This window comes from Petaurus breviceps, unplaced genomic scaffold (genome assembly GCF_028583685.1).
Source record: "Petaurus breviceps papuanus isolate PSGF00001 unplaced genomic scaffold, PetGlider_PUasm1.0 91041, whole genome shotgun sequence".
Taxonomy (NCBI): Eukaryota; Metazoa; Chordata; class Mammalia; order Diprotodontia; family Petauridae; genus Petaurus; species Petaurus breviceps.
In genome coordinates this window covers 41,646,130-41,669,656 of record NW_027187400.1, presented here as the reverse complement: position 1 = coordinate 41,669,656, position 23,527 = coordinate 41,646,130, and the positions used below count along the sequence as shown (strand labels likewise).

The following is a 23,527-nucleotide window of genomic DNA, read 5'->3' as shown; positions in this document are numbered from 1 at the left end:
CTCTTTAAATGGCCTCTGTAGGTGCGGGTTTGCTCTGTCTGTCCTTGCCTCCTCAGTACTAAGTATATGTTTTGTAACAGTGAGCTATTTGGAAGGGAGGAGAAACAAAGCTCTTTAAAATGGAATGATTGCATCAATAAACCTCTCTTCTTCCTGAGAAGCAGTGCTTGGCTATTAGGGCATTTTATCCATTGGAAACTGCTTTGATGTCTTTTTAGAGTTTTCTTTTGAAAGTTCATTTCTCATTAAATTAGCCACTGAGGGTAGAAAAGTTTTCCTTTTGGGGGGAGGATGGGGGGAGGCCCTCGTCATCAATAAATGGCTCATTTAAAGCTCATGGATGCCACATTCCCTGCTGCTGAAATCACCTCAGCCTCCACTGATTGGGTCTGGGTGTTTGGCATGGAACAATACCCATCATTCATTCATCCATCCATTCCACTTCTGGTTGCCTAGAACCAGCTCCCCACAGGAGCCTAGCTTGATGGGAGGGTCCTAGTTACTCAGGAAGGGCTTTTTATGGCCCAGCAAGGAGAGGAAGATGACCAGCTTTGGAGAAGGTGACTCAAGTTCAGTTTAACAAATCATTTGAGAAAAAGCTTTTCAGACCCAGATCTGCAAGAATAGGAAATTACAACAATAGATTGTCATGAGCCACTAAGTGTTATTTCTTTCCCTTTTCTATCCAGAGGGGCTATAGCAGACTACAGATAATGTAATTGCAGCTTTTGCAGTCACTTCTTTTTGTGGGTGTGGCTTTTTTTTTTTTTAAACATTCTTTTTACCAAAAAAAAAAAAGTCTGTGTCCTTCCTAAATAGAATTTTGGGGGTAGGTTCTTCTAAATAGGTAGATGGAAATGGCTTCTGGGTAGAAAAGTCTTTTTTACTTTGACAAGTTTCCTAAAAGGCAAGTGAATGTTATCCTAATTTTTTGAAAAAGGGAGGGAATCCTCTTTCCTCCTTGCAAACTATAGAGTCTGCAAACAAACCAGTGAACTTGACTTTACATCCTGGACAGATACTAGAACATATGATTAAAGGGATGCTTGCTTAAACGTACTGATAATTGAAATGCAAGCGTACTTCCCCAGAACAGGCCAGTCTTGTTCCTCATCTACTTTTTGGGCAGAGCTTTTAGATTGATTCATCATAGGAATGTTGTATAATTTGCTATAGTACATAGATAAAGATTTTAACAAAGACTTCCATGTTATTCTTGTGGACAAGATGGAAAGACATGGGTTAGACAGCTGTCCAGTTAGGTGGATTTAGGGCCAGACCCAGACATTAAAATAGTTTGATTTCTTCTGAGAAAGCAGCCTCTTGGAGTGCTCTAGAGATTTGTGCTTGGACCAGTGCCGTTTCATTTTTTATCAGAGATTTGGGCAAAGGTATAACAAAATGACATAAGGGGTGGGTAGGTGGTGCAGTGAATAGAGCACTGGCCCTGGAGTCAGGAGGACCTGAGTTCAAATCTGTTCTCAGACACTTAACACAAAAACTAGCCGTGTGACCTTGGGCAAGTCACTTAACCCCAATTGCCCTCCCAAAAAAAGATGACATAAAACTAGGAAATATAGCTTACGTTTTGGATGAGGAGCCCGAGTCCAGAAAGGAAGATGGAATAAGCCTTCCTTGATAATGGTTCAGCCGGAAATGATCTTGGGGTTATTATTTAGTGGACTGATTTTGGAGTCATAAGACCTGGATTCAAAGCTCTCTTGGGCAAGTCATTTCACTTCTCTGGTAGAATGGTTTGGTTGGACTAGATTGCCCTTTTAGGTCCTTTCCAGCTCTGAATGTAGGATTCTCTATGATCCAGTAGGAATCACTATTATGATATGACCCCAACCAAGCCAATACATTAAGAAAAGCACAATATCCCAAAGAGGGAGGTACCTACTACTTCCCTGTCCTGTGTTCTAGTCAGACAGCATCTGGGCTATTGTCATTCATTCATACATCTTAGCAAGGATATTGATAAACCATGTCATATGAAAAATTGTTAGAAGAACTCGGGGAATGTTTGACCTAAAGAAGTGAAGACATAAGGTAAGAGGGATTAGATGTGTTGTGTGTGACCCCAGAGGTCACAAGTGGAAGCACTAGGTAAAAATTGTAGAGGAGGTGATTGAGAAAGGGATAGGAAAAACTTCATGATAATTAGATGTATCCAAAAAGGGAATGGATTGCCATTGCCCATTGTTAGTGCCTCCTTGCTACAGGTCTTCAAGCGAAAACTAGGCGATCATTTGTGGAGAGATTGTTATAGAGCAGATTTTTGTTTGGTATTTAATGGAGAGTTTCTAAGATTCCTTGATTTCTGTGATTACCAGAAAACCAGTTTCAGAGATAGCTCTCTATCCACCCTCCTTCCAAATCTGAGCACTGGCATAGTGTCCAAGGCAGCAGGTACACAGAGAACTCCTGAGGGAAAAAGCCGAATGCCCTTTGGCTAGCTCTTCCCCATGATGTTGAAAGCCTTGCTGGTTGTACTGTAAAGAAAACCTGTTTTAAACTAGCTTATTTTATTTTTGTCTTGTCTCAGGTAACTTTGATAAAGATAAATTTAGGGTCTGTGCTATCGTTTCAGTGTCTCAGCAGAACCATTTTTACCTTCACTTTTCTTCATTTAATGTTTCCTAAGAGTGTAGTAGCCAAACTCTGTTAGTGTGGATGGAGGCCTTACTTAGTTGGCTCACAGTCTGACCACATTGTTGCCCTAGAGGGTGAGTGAGATCAGAACTCTCATAAAATGGCATTTGCCACCAAAACCAGACAGGCTGGAGGCTGTCTTCTTGCCACTCTTTCCATATTCACTAAAAGAACAGAAAGGAAGAAGAGTGACAGGCAGCTATAGCTGCTCTAAAATGAGATTGAAGCTGAAGCCCAGAGTTTGCATTTCTTGCTCCTCCAGTTCGACTGCTCCCTCCCTGTACCACCCCAAAGCACTGGGTTTCCATGGTGGCACATTTGGAAATTTAGCCTAGGACAAGTCAGAGAGAAGGGACTGTCCTACTTCTGGAGTCTCTTTTTCCTCCTAATGAAAATTAGTCTCTCATCTAGAACTGAGGTCTAAAATGAATTAAGACTTAGCAACAGGAAACATCTAATGCCTTTGTTATAAAAGTTCTGGGACTTGGATTTTAGGATTTAATCCATAGAAACGTAAGCTGTGCATCAGTCTGCATAACTAAAGTCTAAAATAGGTAAAAATGAGAAGTGTTTAAGCTGAACATTATTTTTGTAGCATGGTTTTTAAAAAAGCCATGAATTTTTAACACATCATTCATTCTCTAGCCTTGGCTCTGTGGGTCACTACTTTCTTCTGGGAAATGATGAGTTGTGGTTAACTCAGAGGTTAGAGATGTTACTTATCTTATATTTTCCTTCACTTAAGCTCAGCATTTCAAGAATAGCTCATCATCTGCCTTTCCCCCATAAAGTTGCCTGTATAAAAGGGCCATTCAAACAGTCAGCAAAACTCCTCTTCTTCTAGTCCTGAGGGGCAGCTCTTTCCTACAACCTTAGTTATTAGCTAGGTCAGTCACCAACCATCTCTTAGTGTTCTTCTTATGAACTTTTACTACTTCAAAGGATCTAGGAGTTTGTCAGCATGTGTTCTTTTTCTACCAGGGCAGAGCCCAGCTACTCCTTGCCTTTGTAGATAGTTTTCATGAGTTTCTGTGGCCAGAAAGCCCCATCACTTAGTGACCAGCCTTCTGGTAACAAGCCTCTCTCTATATATATATACCAAGTCTTTGGATGAAATGCATATAGTGTCAGTCAGGCCTCAATGGCTGTAGGACCTGCCTGGGCTTGTGTTGTGCTGGCAACGTCTTGGTCTACCCAGAGTCATCACTGTACCACTGTGAGGCCTTGGTAAAGGAGTCTGCATTTAAAGCATCCTCTAGACTATCAGCCAACTTCTATTGGGGCAACTCTTTGTATACTTCATGCCAGACTGAGGTGCCATGAAGGGATTATTGAAGTTATGTCATTTTTCATATGTAGAATATGTTAGATTGGATTTGTTAGATTTATCTTGGATTTATTAGAAAGGAGCTCACAGATCACCTAGTCCAAACATACCTGCACAGCAAAGAATCCTTTCTACTGTGTCTCCAATAAACCTCCAGACTCTGCTTTAAAACCTCTCCTAAGGAAAAGGTCACCCTCCTCTGAGGTAACTCAGGCCACTAGCAGAGAGTTCTTATCACTTAGGAAGCAAGTTAGAATTTTTTTGGTGGGGGGGGGAGAATAAGGGGGCTGTGTGGCAGCAATTCTTTCCATTGCCCTTAGCTATTCCCTCTGGAGCCCAGGTGGACAGTCTTTTCTTCATGCTAAACATCCTTAGTAATTTCAGGTATGAAATCAGGACCCTCCTAGTTGCCACTCTAACCTCCAGTTTATCAGTGTCCTGAGCAAAATATATTGTTGCCCAAAAGTGACCACGGCCTACCTGTGATCTGACTAGGCCAGGAAGGCCAACCCCTGGCCCCAGGGCCTCTTTGCATATAGCCCAAGAATGAAATGGCCTTTCTGACTGCCACTGTGCGCTGTTAACAAAAGCCACAAAACCTTGTGCAGATGAACTGCTTCTACCTGGGCCTTGTTAAGTTGATTTATAAGACTGTGGAGGCAGCATGTGTAGTGCTTTTGAGTCTAGAAAACTTGGATTCACATTCTATTCTAGCATAGACTGGCTGTGTGACCGTGGGCTAGTAACTTAACCTCCCAGCTTCCCAGGAGAAGTGTAGGATGTGTATTAGTGTAGGAAGACTTATTACTGAGAACTCCCATCGCTGGTGAAATCACAGGTCCAGCTTAAAAAATAAAAGAGAGCAGGTGCTAGCAGCAAGTTGTGGCCTCTAGAAGTGAAATGACTGGTCATAGTTAGAGAAGGCTTCTTGGGGGTGTTAGCTCAGCCTTGAGGCATGGATGAGCTTTGGCTGCACAGAGAGGAGAGTTCTGGGCAGGGCTACACAGTGGACAGAGGAAGAAAAAGACCAACCTGTCTAATTGTTCAGGGAAGCATTGAGTTCAGCCCGGCTAAAACGGAGTGGGTCCAGGTTGAGAGGAAAGGGAAACAAGCTATTCTCTAATCTAAAACCCACGTTATATTTTGTACAGATGCTGAGCAGGGATGGCCAGTGACAGCCCTACCCTCTGCATTTATTGTTGCCCTGGTTCAGGCCCAGCTGATATAGTCAGGCACCTTTTCCTTTCTACATTGATGTCTGAGTGCTCCTGAGCCTGGTACCCAGCATTCGGGCCTAGAGAAGACCTGGTCTTTTGGGGGTCTTACACGGCAGAGCAGATCTGAACTAGCCACAGCTAGGTGGCACAGCGGATAGAGCCCTGGGATTCAACCTCAGACATTTGCTGAGTTTGACCCTGGGCAAGTCACTGAACTTCTGCCTGCCTCGGTGTGCTCCAGTGTTAAAACAGGCAACAACAGCACCTCAGTCTCAAGATTGTTGTAACGTGCTAAGCCTAGTCTAGTGCCTGCCACACAGCTGACCCTCCCTGTGACCACTGAGTACAGTGCCCTGAGGGACACTCACACTAGGCTCACAAGCTAGTCATCATCCTCTGCCCCTCATTCCCCCTCTCCCCCATGCCTACCAGTTTCACTTTGGCAACATCTCCAATACCCTTCTTCTGCCATCTGACCCTGCCAGCCTTCCTGGTGAAGGTTCTCATCACCTCACTCCTGGACTGATGGATCTGCCTGCCTCAAGGCTCTCACCACTTTTAGCCATCCTCCATTAATTCACCAGAGTTGGACCCCTTCACTGGCAAGATCAGCCACAAAATCCCCTGGCATTCAAAGCCTTTCGTAGCCCCTCTTGCCTTTCCAGGCCACCACATACATACACTGGCCTCCTGGCTGCTCCACAGACAAGAAACTCCCTTTCTCTGCTCAGGCCTTCTCTTTGGCTGACCCAGGTGCCTAGAACACGCTCCCCCTTGGCTCTCATCTCTGTTTCCTGACTTCCCTTAAGTTCTACCTAAAATGCCACCATTTACAGGAAGCTATTTCCAACCCTTTGAAGTCTAGTGCCTCCTCACTTTTATTTTCTCTTGAGCCTCTATACATTCTGTACATTTTTATGTCCCCCATTAGATTAACTCCTGAAGGGCAGGGACTGTCTTTTGCCTCTTTTTGTAACCGTAGCAATTAGCACAATGCCTACACATGGTAGGTACTTAATAAATGTTTGTTGATTGACACAGACATCCTTCCTTCTGCTCTCCCTCCCTCCCTCACCACTGTACTGGTAGTCAGTAAAGAAACCTGGTTCTGAGCACTGCCTCTGCTACATAATAACCTTGTGACCTTGAGCAAGTCACATAATTAATCTCTGAGCCTCCATTTTGTATGTAAAATCAGTTTGGACTAGGTGATCTCAGGTGCCTTCTAGCTCAAAAATCTATGATTATCTGTGCAAAGGAGCCACAGCATGGCTTTCCCCAACCTCTCTTCTCCCCCGCCCTCCCCCCCAGCTATTTCATTTCTTCCATAGCCCTCTATTGCTCCCCTCCACATCCCAAGGACTCCACTTCTGGTAAGTAGAGATCTAGGACACTGTCAGAATTGGCACATGTTAGAGCTCTGAAATCTCTTGGTCTATCCATTCATTCTCTGTAGTACCAAGTATTAATTAAGTGGCCACTCTGTCTAGGAGGGTTTGTTGTGTTGTATCTCTTTGTGAATGAGCATAGCTGGTAACAGTTGTCAAAACAAATGGTATTTGGCTGTAGCCTCTTTGGAAAGAACTCTGGCTCTCCTCTGTATTGCCCCCTCTGCTAGCTTATCTGGCTGGTTACAGGCTTGGACTGGTAAGCCACTGTGTACTTCGGGTTGGTCTTATGCCAGCTTTAGTGCCAGCTTCTGCAATTGGAGAAAGTCACAAGATTAGCCTGGAATTGTGTCCTTTTCCCAGTATCACTTCAGTGAGAATGAGCATAGATGGCCTTTTCCCCAAGAGAGGGTTAGGCACACTTGTGTGAAAAGAAAAATACCCTCCTCTTACTTTTCATTGACAATGTCTTGTGTTGTGCTTCTGCTGGGAGCTGATTATACTACCCCTCCCTTTTGTTTCTCCCGTGGCTATTTCTACTGGTGAGGGGAGGGTGTCCTGTTATACTTTTATTTTTATTTCCCATTTATTGCCCCTTTAAGTATCAGAAAAGCAACCATGTCTTGTGCTGCCAATCCATTGGGAAACCGAGAAGATTTTCAGAAACCTTTTGTTCCCTCTTCCTTGAGCATGTCTGTCTAACTCTGGGTCCTTTAAGATCTGCAGTGTGATGTAGGGCTAGTTTCATTCCACAATCTTCACATTTGAGGAAATGACTTTGCCTCTCTGTGCCTCAGTTTCCTTATCTATAAAATGTGGATAATCATCCTTCACTATATACCCCATGATATTGTTTTGAAGAAAAACACTTTTCAAGCCCTAAAATGTGGTAGAAATGTGAGTTGCTATTCTTAGATTAGGGCAGTTGGAAACCCTGCAGTTTATAGTTTATGGTTGTGATTTGGGCAGGGTGGGTCATGTAATCAGTTAATGAAGGCCTAAGAGGACATTCAGTGGGAGCAGTGAATAAGACGGGCATGCTGGTGAACAAGGGCTGAGGGGCAGCCTCTCTATCCCAGAGGCGCCCCTGCCCACCAGTGAAACTCTCCACAATTTTGAACAGGGATGAAAGAATGCAATTCCTTTAACCTGTTCCCTGGGTGACCCTTTCATTTTTCAGTGAAGAAGCTGAGACCCACGGAGGTTATATGACTTAGAAGGCAGAGGTCACATAGGTGCTAAATAGCAGAGCCAGGATTCAGTTGCATTTCTTTTGCCTCCAAATTCCATGCTCTTTTCAATGTCATATTGCAAATCCTTTCATCTCTCTGAGCTTCAGCTACAAAACAAGGAGGTTAGAGTAGGTGGATAGCCTTTAAAGATCATTCCTGCTCTGACATTAGTTTTATGTTCCATGCAATAAGGGCTCCTCGAGCTCTAACATTCAGGATGCTATGTAGAGGCTTACTTTTTTCTGCCTTTACCATGAGTACCTGGGTGGGCAGGCAGACAAGCAGGCTAGGCTTTATGATGAGTTCTTTGGTGCTGAAGACCATATTGGGATGCAGCACAGTGCTCTTTGCTTAGTTAGTAACCGTAGCTGGTCCTATTCTGTGTGGTTGAAGGTAAAGTGACGCACTTACAGAAGAAGATTGTGGGGAATGTGATTGTCAATAAGCCTACTGTACCCTAATCCAGTGTTTTTGGGTGCCTAGACCTTCACAGCTTGGTGCAACTCTCACTTGCGGAAAGCTGGCACCCAGATCGAGAACATCGATGAGGACTTCAGAGATGGGCTCAAACTCATGCTTCTTTTAGAGGTTATTTCAGGTAAGTCTTGTAATAGATACATAGATGTGTTGGCAGAAAACCTGGAAACTACCCCAGAAAATGGTTGCTGTAGAGGAGAGTGAAATTGTCTAAGTACCGTGGTGTCACCGGGCTGAGTGTCCATCGGTCAGTTCTGTACATTGGCCTGGCTTGGAAGAGTTTTAAGTGCTCTGGGCAGGGACAGTGACTGCAGCATGTTTCTGAAGTGAATCAAAGAGCTCAAAGCCTGTTTTCTGTCCTCTCTCTCCCTCCCTCCATCTCTGTAGGGGAGCGGCTGCCTAAACCAGAGAGAGGGAAAATGAGAGTGCACAAAATTAACAACGTCAACAAAGCCCTGGACTTCATTGCAAGCAAAGGTGTCAAACTGGTCTCCATAGGGGCGGAAGGTGAGTTGAGGCTGGCATCTCCAGGGTCGAGCACCAGCTTGGTCTTTCATTTTTGACCCTGACAGATCAAACTGTGGGCATAAGGCCATATACAATGGAGTCACTGTGTCAGGGAGAAGGATGATGGGTATTGGCATTTCATTTTGGAAAACCAGGAGTTTCATAAACATTCCACGATGTTATAAAAATGTTTTCTTGATTTGACTTGGATTAAATCGATCTTTGTTCTTATGAAGCCTTGTGCTATTTCTTTCCTGTTAGAGCAGATCAGTTTTACGTAGTAAAAGGAAAAATGAGCATTTTCAGATGATGAGGAAAGGAAACAAAATGACCGTCCTCTTTAGATGGTTTTCCTAGCAGTATGGGGATGATGTGGCCTTACACCGGGTCCTTTTAATCAAAAGTCTGCATTTGTGAGTCAGCCAGCATGGGTACAGAGAGAGCATTGCCACATTTTGGAAACGATCCCAATGTCTTTGTAGAGCCCTGATAGCCCTCATACAAGAAAGGAACTTTCGGGGACAGTGGGGTTGGAACAAGAAGCTCATAATGTCACAGGGTAGTTCAGTACGGAGAGAATCCTGAAACTATGAACTTTATACTGGGAATATAATGCTCTCATCAAAGAAGAGTTAGAGACACACAGCCAGATTGATTTTCACCTTTTGTTGGCTGTTATTCATTTGTTTCTTACAAATGCTAATGACAAACTCCCCTGGGTTCAGGGAATAGCAGATGCTTGTTCCTGGGCACAGATGCCTCCAGTGCACAGGATATACTGAACGTGTCCTCATTTCACTGAGGCCATACTCACTCCTACTGGTGCACCAGCTTTTCCAGCTCCTGGCCTTATGTGAAAATCTTCACATCAGCAAGCTCCTTGAGTACTTCGAAACTGGCCAGATAGAACATGGATACCTCATGCTTTCGTTTAAGTCCATTTTCTGCCCTCCTGTTCTTAGTGGATGAGGAGAATTACCTGACCGTCGATCTCTTTGCTCAAGCCACCACACTTGAAGGGGAAAAAAATGAGTGAATATTCCCTCAGTCCAATGGCCAGATATGTATAAAGCAGATGACAAAACTTACAGGCACTTTAGAGAGGAGGTGAAAGCAGATTGGAGCCAGCAGTTTGGAATCCAACACAGCTAGCAATCTTAATCATTAGTCAACGCAGCTTTTCTTTCCTGGGATATCCATATTGTCCCAGCTTTTAGAAAAACAAAGAAAACTAATTGTTATTAATGACCATATTAAGGAATTTGGCCCAAATGCCAACACAATTTATTTGTGTTGTTCCAAGTATCACTGTGAGGTATTTCTGAGAGATGCCAAGTCTGTGTTCTGGCAGTCAAGTTGTTTGTGGGGTGAGGAGTAGGGGTGTAAGTTAAAAAAAAAAAGTCCAGATGCTAAGATTTGCTGTCCTTGAGTGCTTCTCTCTTTCTGGCCTGGCTCTAGCAGTGTGCTGCTAACAGCAGCATTTATTTTACTATAATTCTAATCTGTAAACAGAGATGGAATTGGAAAGAGGGAGGGGAGATGTTTTTGGCAAACCAGACACGAAGCAATTATCAGTTTTTATTTTGAGGAAAAAATCAACCTAAAAATGTCTGCTTCTCCATTTGGTACTGCCTCCCACCCCCAGCCCATGGTAACCTCCTGCTCTTAAGAGAACTAAGAAGCTAGCCTAGTAAGAAAATGTAGGTGACTTTGAGAAGACTTAGAAGAAAAGGCATCTGGAGAAGTTCTGTTGGTCCAGTGAAGGAGTGGGATGGTATCTGAGCTGCCAAAATGATCTGAAGGCATCTGGTCCACTGGGTCAGAATAAGAATCATGAGCTGAGAAGCCTTAGCGAGTTTGCCTTTTGGAGCGCTGATAGCATTGCCGTGAGAAGGAGTTAGGCATCACTCAAATTATCCAAGTCAGATCAGATACCTTGATAGTAAATGGCTTTCACCACTTTGGGAGTACTGATCTTTTTAAAAAATACTGATAGTCTTTTAAAAAATATGTAACTGTTACTTTCCAGTGACTGCCCCTTCTCCACCAGAACCCTTTCTTGGCGTAATATAAGTACAGTCACGCAAAGCATGTTGTCACACTGGCCAAGTCTGAAAACACGTACCTCTATCTACAGCTCTGTGTTCACCCCCTCAGATGAGAGGTGCCATCTTACTTCCAGTGGGGTCAGGCTGGTGAATTGTACTCTTTTTGAACCTTCATAACTTGGAGAATTCTTTTGTGTGCTGTTTTCAGAGATTGTGGACGGCAATGCAAAGATGACGTTGGGAATGATTTGGACCATTATTCTTCGATTTGCCATCCAGGACATCTCAGTGGAAGGTAAGAGCTAACAGACTGCTGAGTTAGCTGCCCACCCTTCTTTGCCAGCGTCCATGGGAGACATGCTAATTGCTAGTCTTTTCACATTGTATTCTGGGCTTATTTCAGTAGGGGATTTTGTTGGGAAGTATAACATCTATCATCTTTTTATATAGTCTTGGATAGATCCTAATCATCCCATCATAAGTTTCTTCTGATGTTATTTCAAAGTCCCCTGGGCATCCTTTAGCTCATTGGATACACTTGTAGGAGGTTGGCAGATGGGAATTCCGAGCCCCAGAGAGGCGAGGTAACATGGCCAAGGTCATAACAGAATCCGGAAGAGAACCTGCTGGTCTTGCCTTCTCTAGGGATGCCACTGTCACTTCCTTCTTTGTTTTGGATGTGAAGTGGCATAGGCAATTGTTTTCTTTTGCCTCACCTGTGGCTGCAGGATCACATTCCAGGCCTCCTAGGTTTGTGTGATGTGTGATGGGAAAAAAAAGAGGTACTGTACCCAGCATAACTCACTGGGGCACCTAATTAGGAAGGGAATATGGTCCATTATTCAATAGCTCCTTTTCCTCAGTTCAACTCAATTTTTCCAAAGATAGGTACATTAGTTTTTTACCATGTTCTGATCTTAAGAATTGGGGTAAGGGTGATTCACTTTCCTTCACGAGCCCTAAATGTATACTGTCTAGTATTTTCTTTAGCCCATACAGACCTAGAGTTTAGTTTTCTATCACCAGAGAACCTTATACACTCAGTCTGCAGAACCAGGCAATTCCTTATGTGGGAGCCTGTCTGCAGGGGCCAGAAATCCCCATTTGTCTTCACCAACTTCATAGCTTTCAGATAGTGTGCTGGCAACTTAGTAAAGCTAGCTTTTTTTCCTGAAGAGATTCCGGCCTTCTTGTTGCTTCACGTCAAAGGGCATCCAGCAACTTTCACTTCCCTTGGAGTGGCTTATGAGAGAAAAGTTCAGGTTTTATAGAGGAATGAGCACTAGATTTGGAGTCATAAGGCTTAGTTGAAATCTCCCCATCCCCCTGCCTCAGTTTCCTAATATCTGAAACAGGATGAACTAGATGACATCTAAAAACTTTTCAGTTCTCAGTCCTTGATGCTTTCCAGTATAGAAGTATTATCACTCATGCTTGAGGTGCAGGGGGCACGGAGTCAACAAACATTTATTTTGTATCCTTGTTTAACCTTTGTTAAGACCTGTATCAAGATATATAACCTATATCAGGAATATACATTTCATCAACATCTGCCAGTACAAGTTCAAAGACATGACATTTTATATTTTTTATAGATATAGGGGATAGTTTACTTTTATTCTTTGGAGGGGGGGAAGGCAAGGCAATTGGGGTTAAGTGACTTGCCCAAGGTCACACAGCTAGTAAGTGTGTCAACTGTCTGAGGCCAGATTAGAACTCAGGTCTTCCTGACTCCAGGGCCAGTGCTGTATGCACTGTGCCACCTAGCTGCCCCGACAGTTCACTTTTGGGTGCCACATTATATTTTTTGGGACCTCCTAGGTCTCACGGTACCTACCTCTAGGTACTGAAAATTCGAAGTAAAATCTGGGGGGTTTTTCCCTTAGAAAATATAATAATTTATTGAATTTTTCTCCCTCATCACCTGAAGAGTTTTAATTTTGATGTCATTTGGTGAGGGATAGTTTATTTTATCATAACACATCATATTCTCTATGAAGAACAAGAAAATGTTGTTTTGGTGCCTTTTAAGCTTACTGTCTTCAAGGCACTGTACTGTAGTCTGGGGATACAAAAAAGAAAGACCAAAAAAAAAAAATCTTAGTCTTTAGAACTCTGTGTGCATATGTGTGTGTGTGTGTGTGTATTTATATGTATGTGTGTATATCTTTTACAAGTATATATTCTAGTTGGGGGAGAAAACATGTAAATATCCTCCCCCCCCCCCCATATACAGAGTAAAAGAAGGTAATACAAAAAGGAAGACACATTCGTGCAGTTTGGCAGACCACGAAAGGCTTTGGCAAAAGATAGAATTTGACCTGAATCTTAGAGAAAGATAGGAAGAAGAGATGAGGGACAGAGCATGCCACACCTGTGCAAATGCATGGATTTAGGAGGTGGTGTTTTCTGTGTGACACTTAAGAAGCTGTTCTAGCTAGCCCATAGCTTGTATGAGGGGTCTTAAGTGTGTGGAGACTGGAAAAATCAGAACGGGTCAGGTTGTGAAGAGTTTCACATGAGAGACAAGTTTGGATTAGATGCTGAAGGTGAGAGGGTAGCTCATTGGTTAGAATATGTCGTGCAGTCAGGCCCTGGTACCAACTGCACAATGCTTGGGATGATGACGGATTGAGGCAGTCAAGAGTGCTCTAAGTGACAGGGCCTGCAGCAGGGTGGCAGCTGTGCTGTGTCAGAGGAGAAATGGAGACTTGGATGAGAGATGTGGTGAGGGTAAAAAAAAAAACAAGATTTGGCAGCAGATTGAATCAGTGTAGTGAGTGTGAATGAGGAGTCAGGGGTGACAACTGAGGTTATGAGCCCTACTGAATGGAGCCTTGGGTATATAATGAGGATGTCCAGGAGAAGGGAGGGCTTGAAAGGGAAGATTAATGAATTGATTTTGAGCCATCTGTGAGAAATCCAGTTTGAGGGGTACACGAGGCAGCTGGAGATGTGTGACTTAACTCAGCAGAGGGCCTGAGACTGGAAAATCATCTGCATTGAGGTGATTATTAAACCCATGGGAACTGACAGGATCGATAAGGGAGAGAGTACTGACCAGAAAGAGAAGGGGGCTCTGGGCAGATCCCAGAGATGCATGCCCACCGTGAGTAGATGTAGCATGGATACTGAGGCGAGACCTGGCAGAGAGCAGCATCGTGAAAACCCAGAGAGGAGAGAAGGTTGTGAGCAGGGCCAAAAAGCTCAGCCTTTAAAAAAGATGATCAGTAGGTTGGGTGAGAGCAGCTTGAATTCAGAAGCCAGAGTGCAGAGGGAGAGGAGACCCAAGGACAATATTCTTCTTTGGTTCAGTAGTTCTTCTGCATCTTCCAAGTGGAGATTTTTAAGGTTGACTGAGCCATGAGGAAGGAGCTGGTAAACAGGCAGGGAAGGATGATAGAGTATAGGCCGTAGAACAAGACATGAGGAGCTAATGACCTTCAGTGTGCAGAGAGCGGGGGTGGAAATGGGAGCAAAGGAGATGTCTGAATGATAGGGAAAGTCAGGAGCTCTCAGTGAGAGGGTTAGGGGAGATGAAAAGAATTGGGACAGGAACTGTGGAGAGTGGGATAACAAACCAATTAAGAGAGGAATAGAATATTTGCCTTGCTGCAGTGAGGGCCCAGTCAACATGTTTTCGTGATTTCCTCTAGCTCCATTCCGCCTATTGAGAATAGGAATGAAAGAGATAGATAACAGGGCTGGGAATTGGCAGAGAATTATCAGTGGTAGTTTGGAGATGGGGATGGGAGGGCAGCAAGGGATTGGTGATGATGGAGAGTTGGTTCACCAGGGAGTCAAACTAGAGAAGGGAGGTGAGTGTAGAGGTCCAGAGGTGATGGCATAGAAAAGACCTGAGGGACTGAGAAGGTGAAGGCCACAGTGAGGATGGAGAACAGGTTAGGTGTCATAAGGCAGAGGGAAGGAAAATGAGAAAGGATTATTATTAGATAGAAGAGTTTGAGGCTCCAGAATTTTCTGTAGGATGTGGTTTTGAAGTAAGTTGTTCCTGGGAGAGGAAGTTGATTAGGCCCATGGGACAACAGCCTAAAAAGGAATGAGAAGTTAAGAAAGGAGACTGGAAAAGGGAGTGAATGACTGAGTCAGTGTCCCCCAGGAGAGGAGGGGCACAGAGCCAGGCTGCTGCTATGGAGCTACATGGAAAGTTGTTGCTGCCATTATTGCATTGGTGTCCTGTCGCAGATGCTCCTGATGGATGGACATTGTACCTGTGGGGGAACAGAGTCTGGCATTACTTTTCACTGTTTTTGTCTATTTCACAGAGACCTCTGCCAAGGAGGGTCTCCTCCTCTGGTGTCAGAGAAAGACTGCGCCATACAAGAATGTCAACGTGCAGAACTTCCATATCAGGTAACCTTGCGAGGTCAGAGTCTCTGTCTCAGGCCTATAATCCCTGTGCAGGACTTTAGAAAAAGCAAAACTGGTGGGTCCATGAGAAACCTTGGGTGCTTTTGACTTACTATAACCTCAAAGAGCTGGCAGCCCCCAGAGAAATTTGTATTTGGGGGCGGGAGGAGAATGCCTTTCACAGAAGGTACATTAAACCCAGACAAGATAGGCAGTCAGATCATGTTGCTGAAATACTGTTGTTCCCTATTATTGAAGCCCCATATGGTTCACCTTTATCTTTCCTAAAAACAAGAGTCTGAGATGTGGGAGTAAAACCATGAAAGGTTATAAGATTATGGAGATTTAGAGCTGGAAACTGGCTGCCATCTAGTGCAGTCCTTTGCATTTTAAGAGGAAAAACCAGTTTGAGAGAGCTTAAGTGACTTGTCCAAGGTCACCCTGAGGTTTCTTGTAGCAGAACTGGGATTGTAGCCCAGGGTCTCTGACTCCAGGCCCAGGGCTCTTTGTGCTATATGCTCATTGCTTCTCAGTCACCTAGTTCGTGTCCCCACCTCCAGTCATTACCCTTAGCACCACAAAAATCGTGATCAACAAATGAGAGGATTTGCTAAGAAAATTTGTACAAGCCATATAAACTGTGAGGGTCCTCAGTAAAATTTATTCATTGCTGACCTTTTATTTGGCATTTTATGATAGGCAAAGCACTTTACATGTGGTAACTGATTTGATCCTCACACCAACTTTATAAGGCAGTTGCTATTTTTATTTCCATTTTACAGAAACGGAGACACAGAGAAGTTAAGTGATTTAACCAGCACCATACAGCTAGTAAGCCTCCAAGGCAGGATTTGAACTCAGGTCATCCTTACTCCACGTCTCACCCTTTATCCATTGTGCCAGTTTTATAAATGCTGACCAAATGAGCATCTACCTTGTCGGGACAGTGGAAAGGGCAGTAATGGCTTTGTATTCAGAGTACTCGAGTTTAACTCCTGACTTGGCTGTTTTACTCCCTGTGTGACCTTCGCAAAGTTGTTTACCTTTTTGTCTCTCGGTTTCCTAATCTGTAAAATTAGGAAATTGGCCTGAGATTATCTTTAAGGACCCTTCCAGCCCTTCATCCTATGACTCCTATTACTCTTTGCAGAACTAGCCACTGACTTTGGGCTTTTAGTAAAGTCTGCTTCTAAAGCGGTAGAGAGAAGAAAACTCACATGCATCTTTTTTCTCAGCTGGAAGGATGGTCTTGCTTTCAATGCCCTGATCCACAGGCATCGACCAGAGCTGATAGAGTATGACAAGTTGCGGAAGGTAGGTTCCTCAGTAAATGATACGCCACTGCTGAGACTCCGTAGGGCAGTGTTGAAAGCAAATCCTCCAACTGGCTCCATTGTTGACACGGTCTCATTCTTGCAGGCCTGAGGCCTCCTTGTTCTTCCTTTAAAATCAGGCCTGTAACTAGCCTAGGACCACTGAGGGCCAGGTAAGCCCAGCTCTCATCTGACCTTTGATGACTGCTTGGCTGGAAGGAAAGTTCCTCCAATCCATCCCTAGACATTTCCTCATCCTTTCTTATGTGCCAGTTCCTATGAAAGATGCTAGGATATCCATTCATACCAGGGAAGACAGTAGACAAAGTCAGAGTTATGAGAGTTTAGAAAGTGATGAAGCTACTGAGGGTGAGGGCATTTGGCAAAAGATGCCCAGAGAAAGCCTGGACCTGTGCTGGAGGCCCTTCCATGGAACTGGGGCTAGGCACAAATTTGCAAAATCTTAGAGGCGGGAATATGGGTGTTATGTTGAAAGAAGCATGAAGAATTGCTATTAGCTGAAGTCAGTGGGGACCAGGTTGTGGAATGCCTTGAATGCTTTCCTTTAGAACTTTGGCCTTTAACTTGGAGAGCTCTTGGGGAGAGATGCTGGGGGAGTGAGGAAAGACTAATGTGTGCAGTAAAAATTTAAGAAAATGAACCTGGCAGCTGTGTGGAGAAGCCATCATCTGGATTCCTTGTTGCTGCCTATTTTCCCTGTGGCCAAATCTAAGATGAGCCTTTCAGATTAGTCCTAGCCTGATTTGTGCAGTCTTTCCCCTCTTCTGCCAGCATTAGTGATGCCTTATGGATTACGCAGGATGTTGAAAGTAAACACTTGCAGTAGATCCCAGCAGAAGTGGAGCCCAAGACTGCCCTCTTTTCCCTCTTCCCTCCTTAGACAGTTACTTGTTCTACCACCACCTAGTAGATTGCTCACCCTCTTGTCTTCCCTCTAGGATGACCCTGTCACAAACCTGAACAATGCCTTTGAAGTTGCTGAGAAGTATCTAGACATCCCCAAGATGTTGGATGCCGAGGGTAAGCCTTGGATTACTGGCCTTTCATTTCCTAAGTGTTGGTGCAGCAAGTCTGTGCTGAGGGCCTGTCTTGTGCCCCTTTCTTCAAGGTACTTAGAGTGTCATTCCAAAATAAAATGAGCGAGCACACGTAAACAGAGAGACAAGTATGTGACCATGTCATGTACCATTCCATGGCAAAATGAATAGTCTGTATCCCTGGTGTCAAACTCCTTTTTCTGACACCTTTTAATATTACTGTTCAGACTAGAGGCTTCAAAAAATCAGCCTGCAAAAGTCCCAAGGTACAGCCCAGATTAGATTACAATGTGCCTTGGGAAATGTGTAACAAAATAAAAATACAGAAATGATGGTGATTTCTGGTTTCCTAAGTCCATATGCAAACATCCAGAGAAAGGGAAAAAAAAATTCATGTGGGACAGTGTAATCATAGAAGGTAGGGCTTGATTTCTGAAATGTAGGCTGGATTTGCACAGAAGACTTTATTTAATTAGTTTCTAGCAAGATGCTAGGTAGCTCAGTGAATAGCCTTCTTCCTGTATTCAGATCTGACCACACACTAGCTGTGTGACCCTGGGTAAGTCACTTAACCCTGTTTGCTTTAGTTTCCTGTCTGTAAAATGAGTTGGAGAAGGAAATGGCAAACCATTCCAGTGTCTCTGCCAAGAAAAGCTTAAATGGGGGCACAAAGAGTCAGGTACAACTCTGTAAGAACAAAGCCAGATGCTTGTCTCACCCCTTTGTCCGTATTGGCCAGAGGTCCAAGGCAGACAGCCATAAGCCATTTGTTCTTACTGCTTTGTAGAGTCAAGAGCCAGTAGAATTGGGACCTTTTTCCCCTTCCCAGCCAGTATTTGGCTTTGGGAATTTCCTATTTCCCTACTCCTGGGAGGGACAGGCAGCTAGGTGACCACGGTAGATAGAGCACCAAAGTCAAGAAGACTCATCTTCCTGAGTTCAAATCCAACCTCAGACACACTTGCTAGCCTTGTGATCCTGGGCAAGTCACTTAACCTTATTTGCCTCAGTTTCCTCATCTGTAAAGTGAGTTGGAGAAGGAAATGGCAAAACACTCCAGGAATCTTGGCCAAGAAAACCCCATGGACTGACTTGGGTCATGTAAAGTTGGACATGACTGAAGCAACGCAACAACCACAAAACCCTGGGAGCTTTCCTGTTTCTGGTCTGATGGTCCTGTTCTTCCAGAGAAATGGGCCTTGCAAGCAGTCCTTCTGACCTGGGTCTTTTTTTCAGTGTGATCTTAGGAGCTTCCTAAATACTATACCATTGTAAGAGGGCATAGAGAATGTCAGGCCATAGAGATCATCTTGTTTGGTCCTGTCATTTTACAGAGGGTTCATCTGAGGTCCAAAGCGGGGGGCAGGGCGGGGAAGTTAAACCAAGGGGACACTGCTGATTAGTGGCAGAACTGGGGGGAGAGTGCTTCCATCACACTAATGTTGTCTCCTAGGCGGCGGCAGCCAGCTGCTTTCCTGGTATGTCATTGACCCTGGCACCCCAGTGAGCGGGTCCCCATCTGCCGGCTGCTTTAACCCTTGTTGTTCACTTTCAGACATCGTGAACACAGCCCGTCCTGATGAGAAGGCCATTATGACCTATGTGTCCAGCTTCTACCATGCCTTTTCAGGAGCGCAGAAGGTACCCGGCGAAGAGGGCTGGGCCTGCCTCGCTGTCCCTCTGCCCCTGCAGCCTCCCATGCTCACCTCGTTTCTCTTGCAGATGGCAGTGACCTCTTGCTGACTGGAAGCCATTCCCCTTCCCCTGGGTACTCATCTGTGTGTCCCCCCCCGCAGAGCCAGTCAGACTGTATCACTGGGCACAGCAGACTGGCAGTTGTGGTCATTCAGGCTTGGGCCAGCCCCTGCTTAGCCCTGTCTCGTCCTCCCCCATGCCATCACCCAGGCAGATTTCCAACATTGAAATGTGTGATTGGAAATGGAACCCACTTTTTTAAAGCTCTTTTGTCCACCCCACACCTCCTAAATCAGGAAGCAATTTGTGGAGATGGGACAAGCACTGAGGCACGTACACCAGAATCTTGTAGCCAAGCTGGGGTTTGGTTTCCAGTCCGGAGCGAATGCTTGTTCTTTTCTCCTGCATGAGCCCAGGGCCCTGGCTCCAGCTGCTGCCCCTGCACTTTTCACTCTCTCCTGCCTTTCTCTCTCTTTCTCTCTCTCTGCGCAGATATTGTGGGCACTCTGAGGCCCGATGAGAAGGCCATCATGACATACGTGTCCTGCTTCTACCACGCTTTCTCGGGGGCTCAAAAGGTGAGCTTTGGATGGGGAAGCCCTTGATACTGCAGCAAGGAGCTGTATCCCTATGAGAAATCTCCAGTTAGAGCATTTGCCAGGGCATAGATTATATCAGGAAACTGCCCTGGCTTGTACCTGGCTCTGCATTTTCTATTCCCATCAGGAACAATAAAATGGCCACTGCAGAGTGAGCAGGCCAGGCACTCTTGTCACTTCTTTCTAAAGGATTTCTGGGCTGACCTCAGAGTGAAATAATGCCTCAGCTCAGCCTAGGATCCTGACTGGCAGGGGCACTGAGAGACCCTCCAGCTGGTCCCAGCCACCCTCTCTGTGGTAGGAAAGGTCTGTCTTTGCCTTCATCATCTTAAGATTGTAACAGAGTGAGCATCGTATTGGAAAATAGTCTTGCTATCTGAACATGATTTCATCCCAGATCTCCCCCTCCAACATCTATTGAGCACTCTGCCATCAATTCCATCCTGCCCAGGATGTGAGCTGTTATCCGTTATCTGTCCAAGGCTAGAGCCTTAGGGCTCGGGATGACGTGTGAGTAGCAGCTTTTCACTGCATTCTATTTTCTGCCAACTCACAGAATTTTGGAAAGGTGCTGCTCACCATAGCCTCCTACTCCTCAGCTCTTTACTTAGCTCAAAGCATTCTAGACCCATAGTGCCCTGAAAAGGCTGTGGAAGAATTAGTAATTCAATGAAAAATACTAATTCATTTTATCCTGAGCTTCTGCCATCCGGGGCTCCCTCACCCCCCATTCCTGTGGAGGCAGAGGACGGAAGAAAGCACGGGGCCCAGCTTGGCTCTCCTGGCTTCAGAACTTCTGTGATAGAGCCCAGGGGCAGGAATGGCTGAGGCCTGGGGCTCACTGGAGCCCAGCTGTCTTGGTTGAGGCATTGGTCTCCATATCCTCAGTCATGGCCTTCTCTGAATACCACGGCAGTCCAAACAAATCAACTTGACATGGGGGGAGCCTGGACTCTTCTGGACTCTGTGTTGTCCTTCTTATGATGGATGGAGAGCCAGCTCTTTCAGTTAGTTTAGGGCTGTGAGGAAAGCTGGAAATGGCCTTGGTTTCTTCCCCTCAGTCATGGGAAGGCCTGTGATAGCCTGGGCTCTGTGATTTTGTTTAGGTTTGGTTATTGGAAATGGACTTTGGGGAAGGGCAGCTAAGTTGTTGGAAGGCTAAAATGAGTGAGGAGGCAGGTGACCTGCCCAAGAACCTGTTTCTGTTATTTCATCCTCACCCTCACCTGGGGGCTACTATTCCAACTTCTCTGCAAGCCTGTTCCTTTGGGATGGAGAATCACAAAGGAAGTCCAGGGGTTTTCTAGATGACCTGTTGCCTATTTCAGAGGGAACTCTGGAGTTGTGGGCTGCCTGAGTAGAGACTGGGAGTTGCAAAGCCACAGTGCACCAGAGGTGGGGGGGACCGCCGTGCTGCCCCATGGCACTATCAGGCCTCTGTGCCCCACATTTGATTCCTCTGTATTAGGGGGAAATGGGATTGTGTTGCTACAGCATGGATACCCTCAGCTCCTTCTGGTGAAGAGCCCGGCTCCCCCATGTCCCTTGTCACGGGGGGGTGGGCTTTATGCAGTGATTTCCTCCCCCTCAAGGTCATGGGGCACCATACCTGTCCTGTTGCTAGTCACTAAGATCCATCAGTAGCTCTGTAGATGTTCCGTGAGTCTTCCTGGATTGGGCATGACTGGCTGCTGAAGAAAGGGAGAGGTCATGGGACAGGAAGTGCAGAGCTCGTCATCTTTACATCCTTTGGTTGACCTCTGTTTTGCACAAGGTTAAGGACTAACATCCTCCCCTCCCCCCAGCCAAGATTTCATTGTGTTGGTGCTTCCCCTTACATTCTCTTTGGGGAGTTTTTCTGCATTGGCTTATATACACTGCACCCTTCGCATGGCACTCTGGCTTCTGTTAGCATCTTGCAGCATGTGCCAGTGCGCCCCAGAATGAGTGTGTGTGATTGTGTGCATATGTGGGCATGCCCACCCCCACCTCACCCCCGCCAATTCTTGCAGCAGGCTCCCTTTTGGCTGAACGGGGAGGCTAGCAGAATCCGTGAGGGAGGGACCTGGGGAGGGCACTTAGCTCAAGCCATTGATACCTGTATTAGAGTTCATTATTATGGAGGCCCTTAGTAGCTCACCTCCCTAGCCTTTTCTGTTTTCCTTCCCCATCCTTCTGTAGACCCTCCTCACTATTTCTGTTGCTGTCTGGCTTTCAAGTCCTCCTCTTGGATCCTTTTTGTGCTTCCTGAAAGGTACCTGTTCTATCCACTTTCCTTTCTCTGTGTGGTTTCCCTCTCCTTCCTTAACTTCCTTGACCCTTGTTTTGTGATCTTTTAAAGAAAGCAGCTCTGGCCTAGGGAGGGTAAAAGGACAGGAAGCCAGGGCAGTAGGCCTGTGCCAGTTTTTTCAAGGTGCTGCTAGATTCATCCCCAATGTTGAGGAGACCACCTTGAATTCAGTCTCCTTATTCTCTGTGACTGTGTCTACCTTCATCCCTGAGGATGATTTATGCTTTCTGGAGTTTCCCATAGGAAGCACATTCTTTTGGGGAGATACAGGGGCTGTGCGAGGGGAAGGGGCACAACTCTTGTACTGGGTATTCACACTCTTTCCTAAGACACCGTAAAACGCCTGCCCAGCCAGACCACTGAAAGGAGACCCTGCAGGCCTACCCACATCAGAAGCTCTGAGATTAGTTCCATCTATGTCTCTTGGTGACCTGGCTCCCCCTTGGAGAAAAGGACCCTACGGAGCCTTTCCCAAACTCCTCTTAATGCTGGGGGAGCATGTCGGGTTGCAGTTGAATTCATTTATTGAAAAGAAAAATATGGAGGTTGACACTCCATGGAAGTGTCGGCCCCAGAAGTGCCGAGCCTGTCTGGATGGATGGTAGGCCTTTTAGCTGGGGGCTGCTGTCTAGCTCTGGTGCTTGGACATCTCTTCCTGATCTAGCATAACAATAGCAGCAGTATTGAGGCTGGGCTCTACCTTGGACAGCTGGGCAGCCTGGGAGCCTTCCTTAGGAAAGCACCATGGGGACATGAGTGCCAGGGAATTCTGGCAGCACTGTGAGCTCTTCAGGACTTCATCTTGCTTCCTTTCCTCCCCCCTTGTTCTGCAGGGCAGGGGGTGAGTGGGAGGGGGCAGTTGGGACCGGGGTCGGAGAGTGGCCCCATGTGACCCTGACTATCCTGGTACTCTCTTGCATGCTCCACCAGGCCGAGACTGCCGCTAACAGGATCTGCAAGGTGCTGGCTGTCAATCAAGAGAATGAGCACCTCATGGAAGATTATGAGAAGCTGGCCAGTGATGTGAGTCCCTCTGGGCTGGAGCCCAAGGGAAGGGCCAGACATCTGGCCATAGGCTGATGCAAATGTGGGGGGGGGGGCAGGGGGGAGACTTGCACACGCACTGTTTGTGAGTGTGTAAGTGTGTAACACTGTGGACTGGTGCCATGGTAGGGGGTGGAGTGTCATTATGTCACTGTGACCATCATCTAAAGTAAGAGCTCAGGAGATAGTCTTGCCATTAATCAGTTCAGCATATTAATAAACACAACCTATATTTTCTGTAACTATAAAGTTGTGCTTGTCATGAGTGACTCATAACTCTCATTAGGTATGAAGGGATCATACTTT

General features: G+C 45.5%; 1 protein-coding gene across 2 annotated transcripts in view; it reads left to right on the top strand.

Moving 5' to 3' along the window:
- The window catches only part of ACTN4 (actinin alpha 4), an 82,602-nt gene that overhangs the window by 43,484 nt on the left and 15,591 nt on the right, over window positions 1-23,527 (top strand). Inside the window, exons 2-9 of one of the 2 annotated variants that reach the window (XM_069078537.1) lie at window positions 8,303-8,417; window positions 8,684-8,803; window positions 11,060-11,146; window positions 15,138-15,225; window positions 16,458-16,536; window positions 17,495-17,576; window positions 19,781-19,866; window positions 23,108-23,200. In XM_069078537.1, the coding sequence (XP_068934638.1) occupies window positions 8,303-8,417; window positions 8,684-8,803; window positions 11,060-11,146; window positions 15,138-15,225; window positions 16,458-16,536; window positions 17,495-17,576; window positions 19,781-19,866; window positions 23,108-23,200 (750 nt within the window). Of the gene's footprint in view, window positions 1-8,302; window positions 8,418-8,683; window positions 8,804-11,059; window positions 11,147-15,137; window positions 15,226-16,457; window positions 16,537-17,494; window positions 17,577-19,148; window positions 19,235-19,780; window positions 19,867-23,107; window positions 23,201-23,527 lie in introns of both variants that reach the window. The other variant, XM_069078536.1, reaches the window with a different exon arrangement.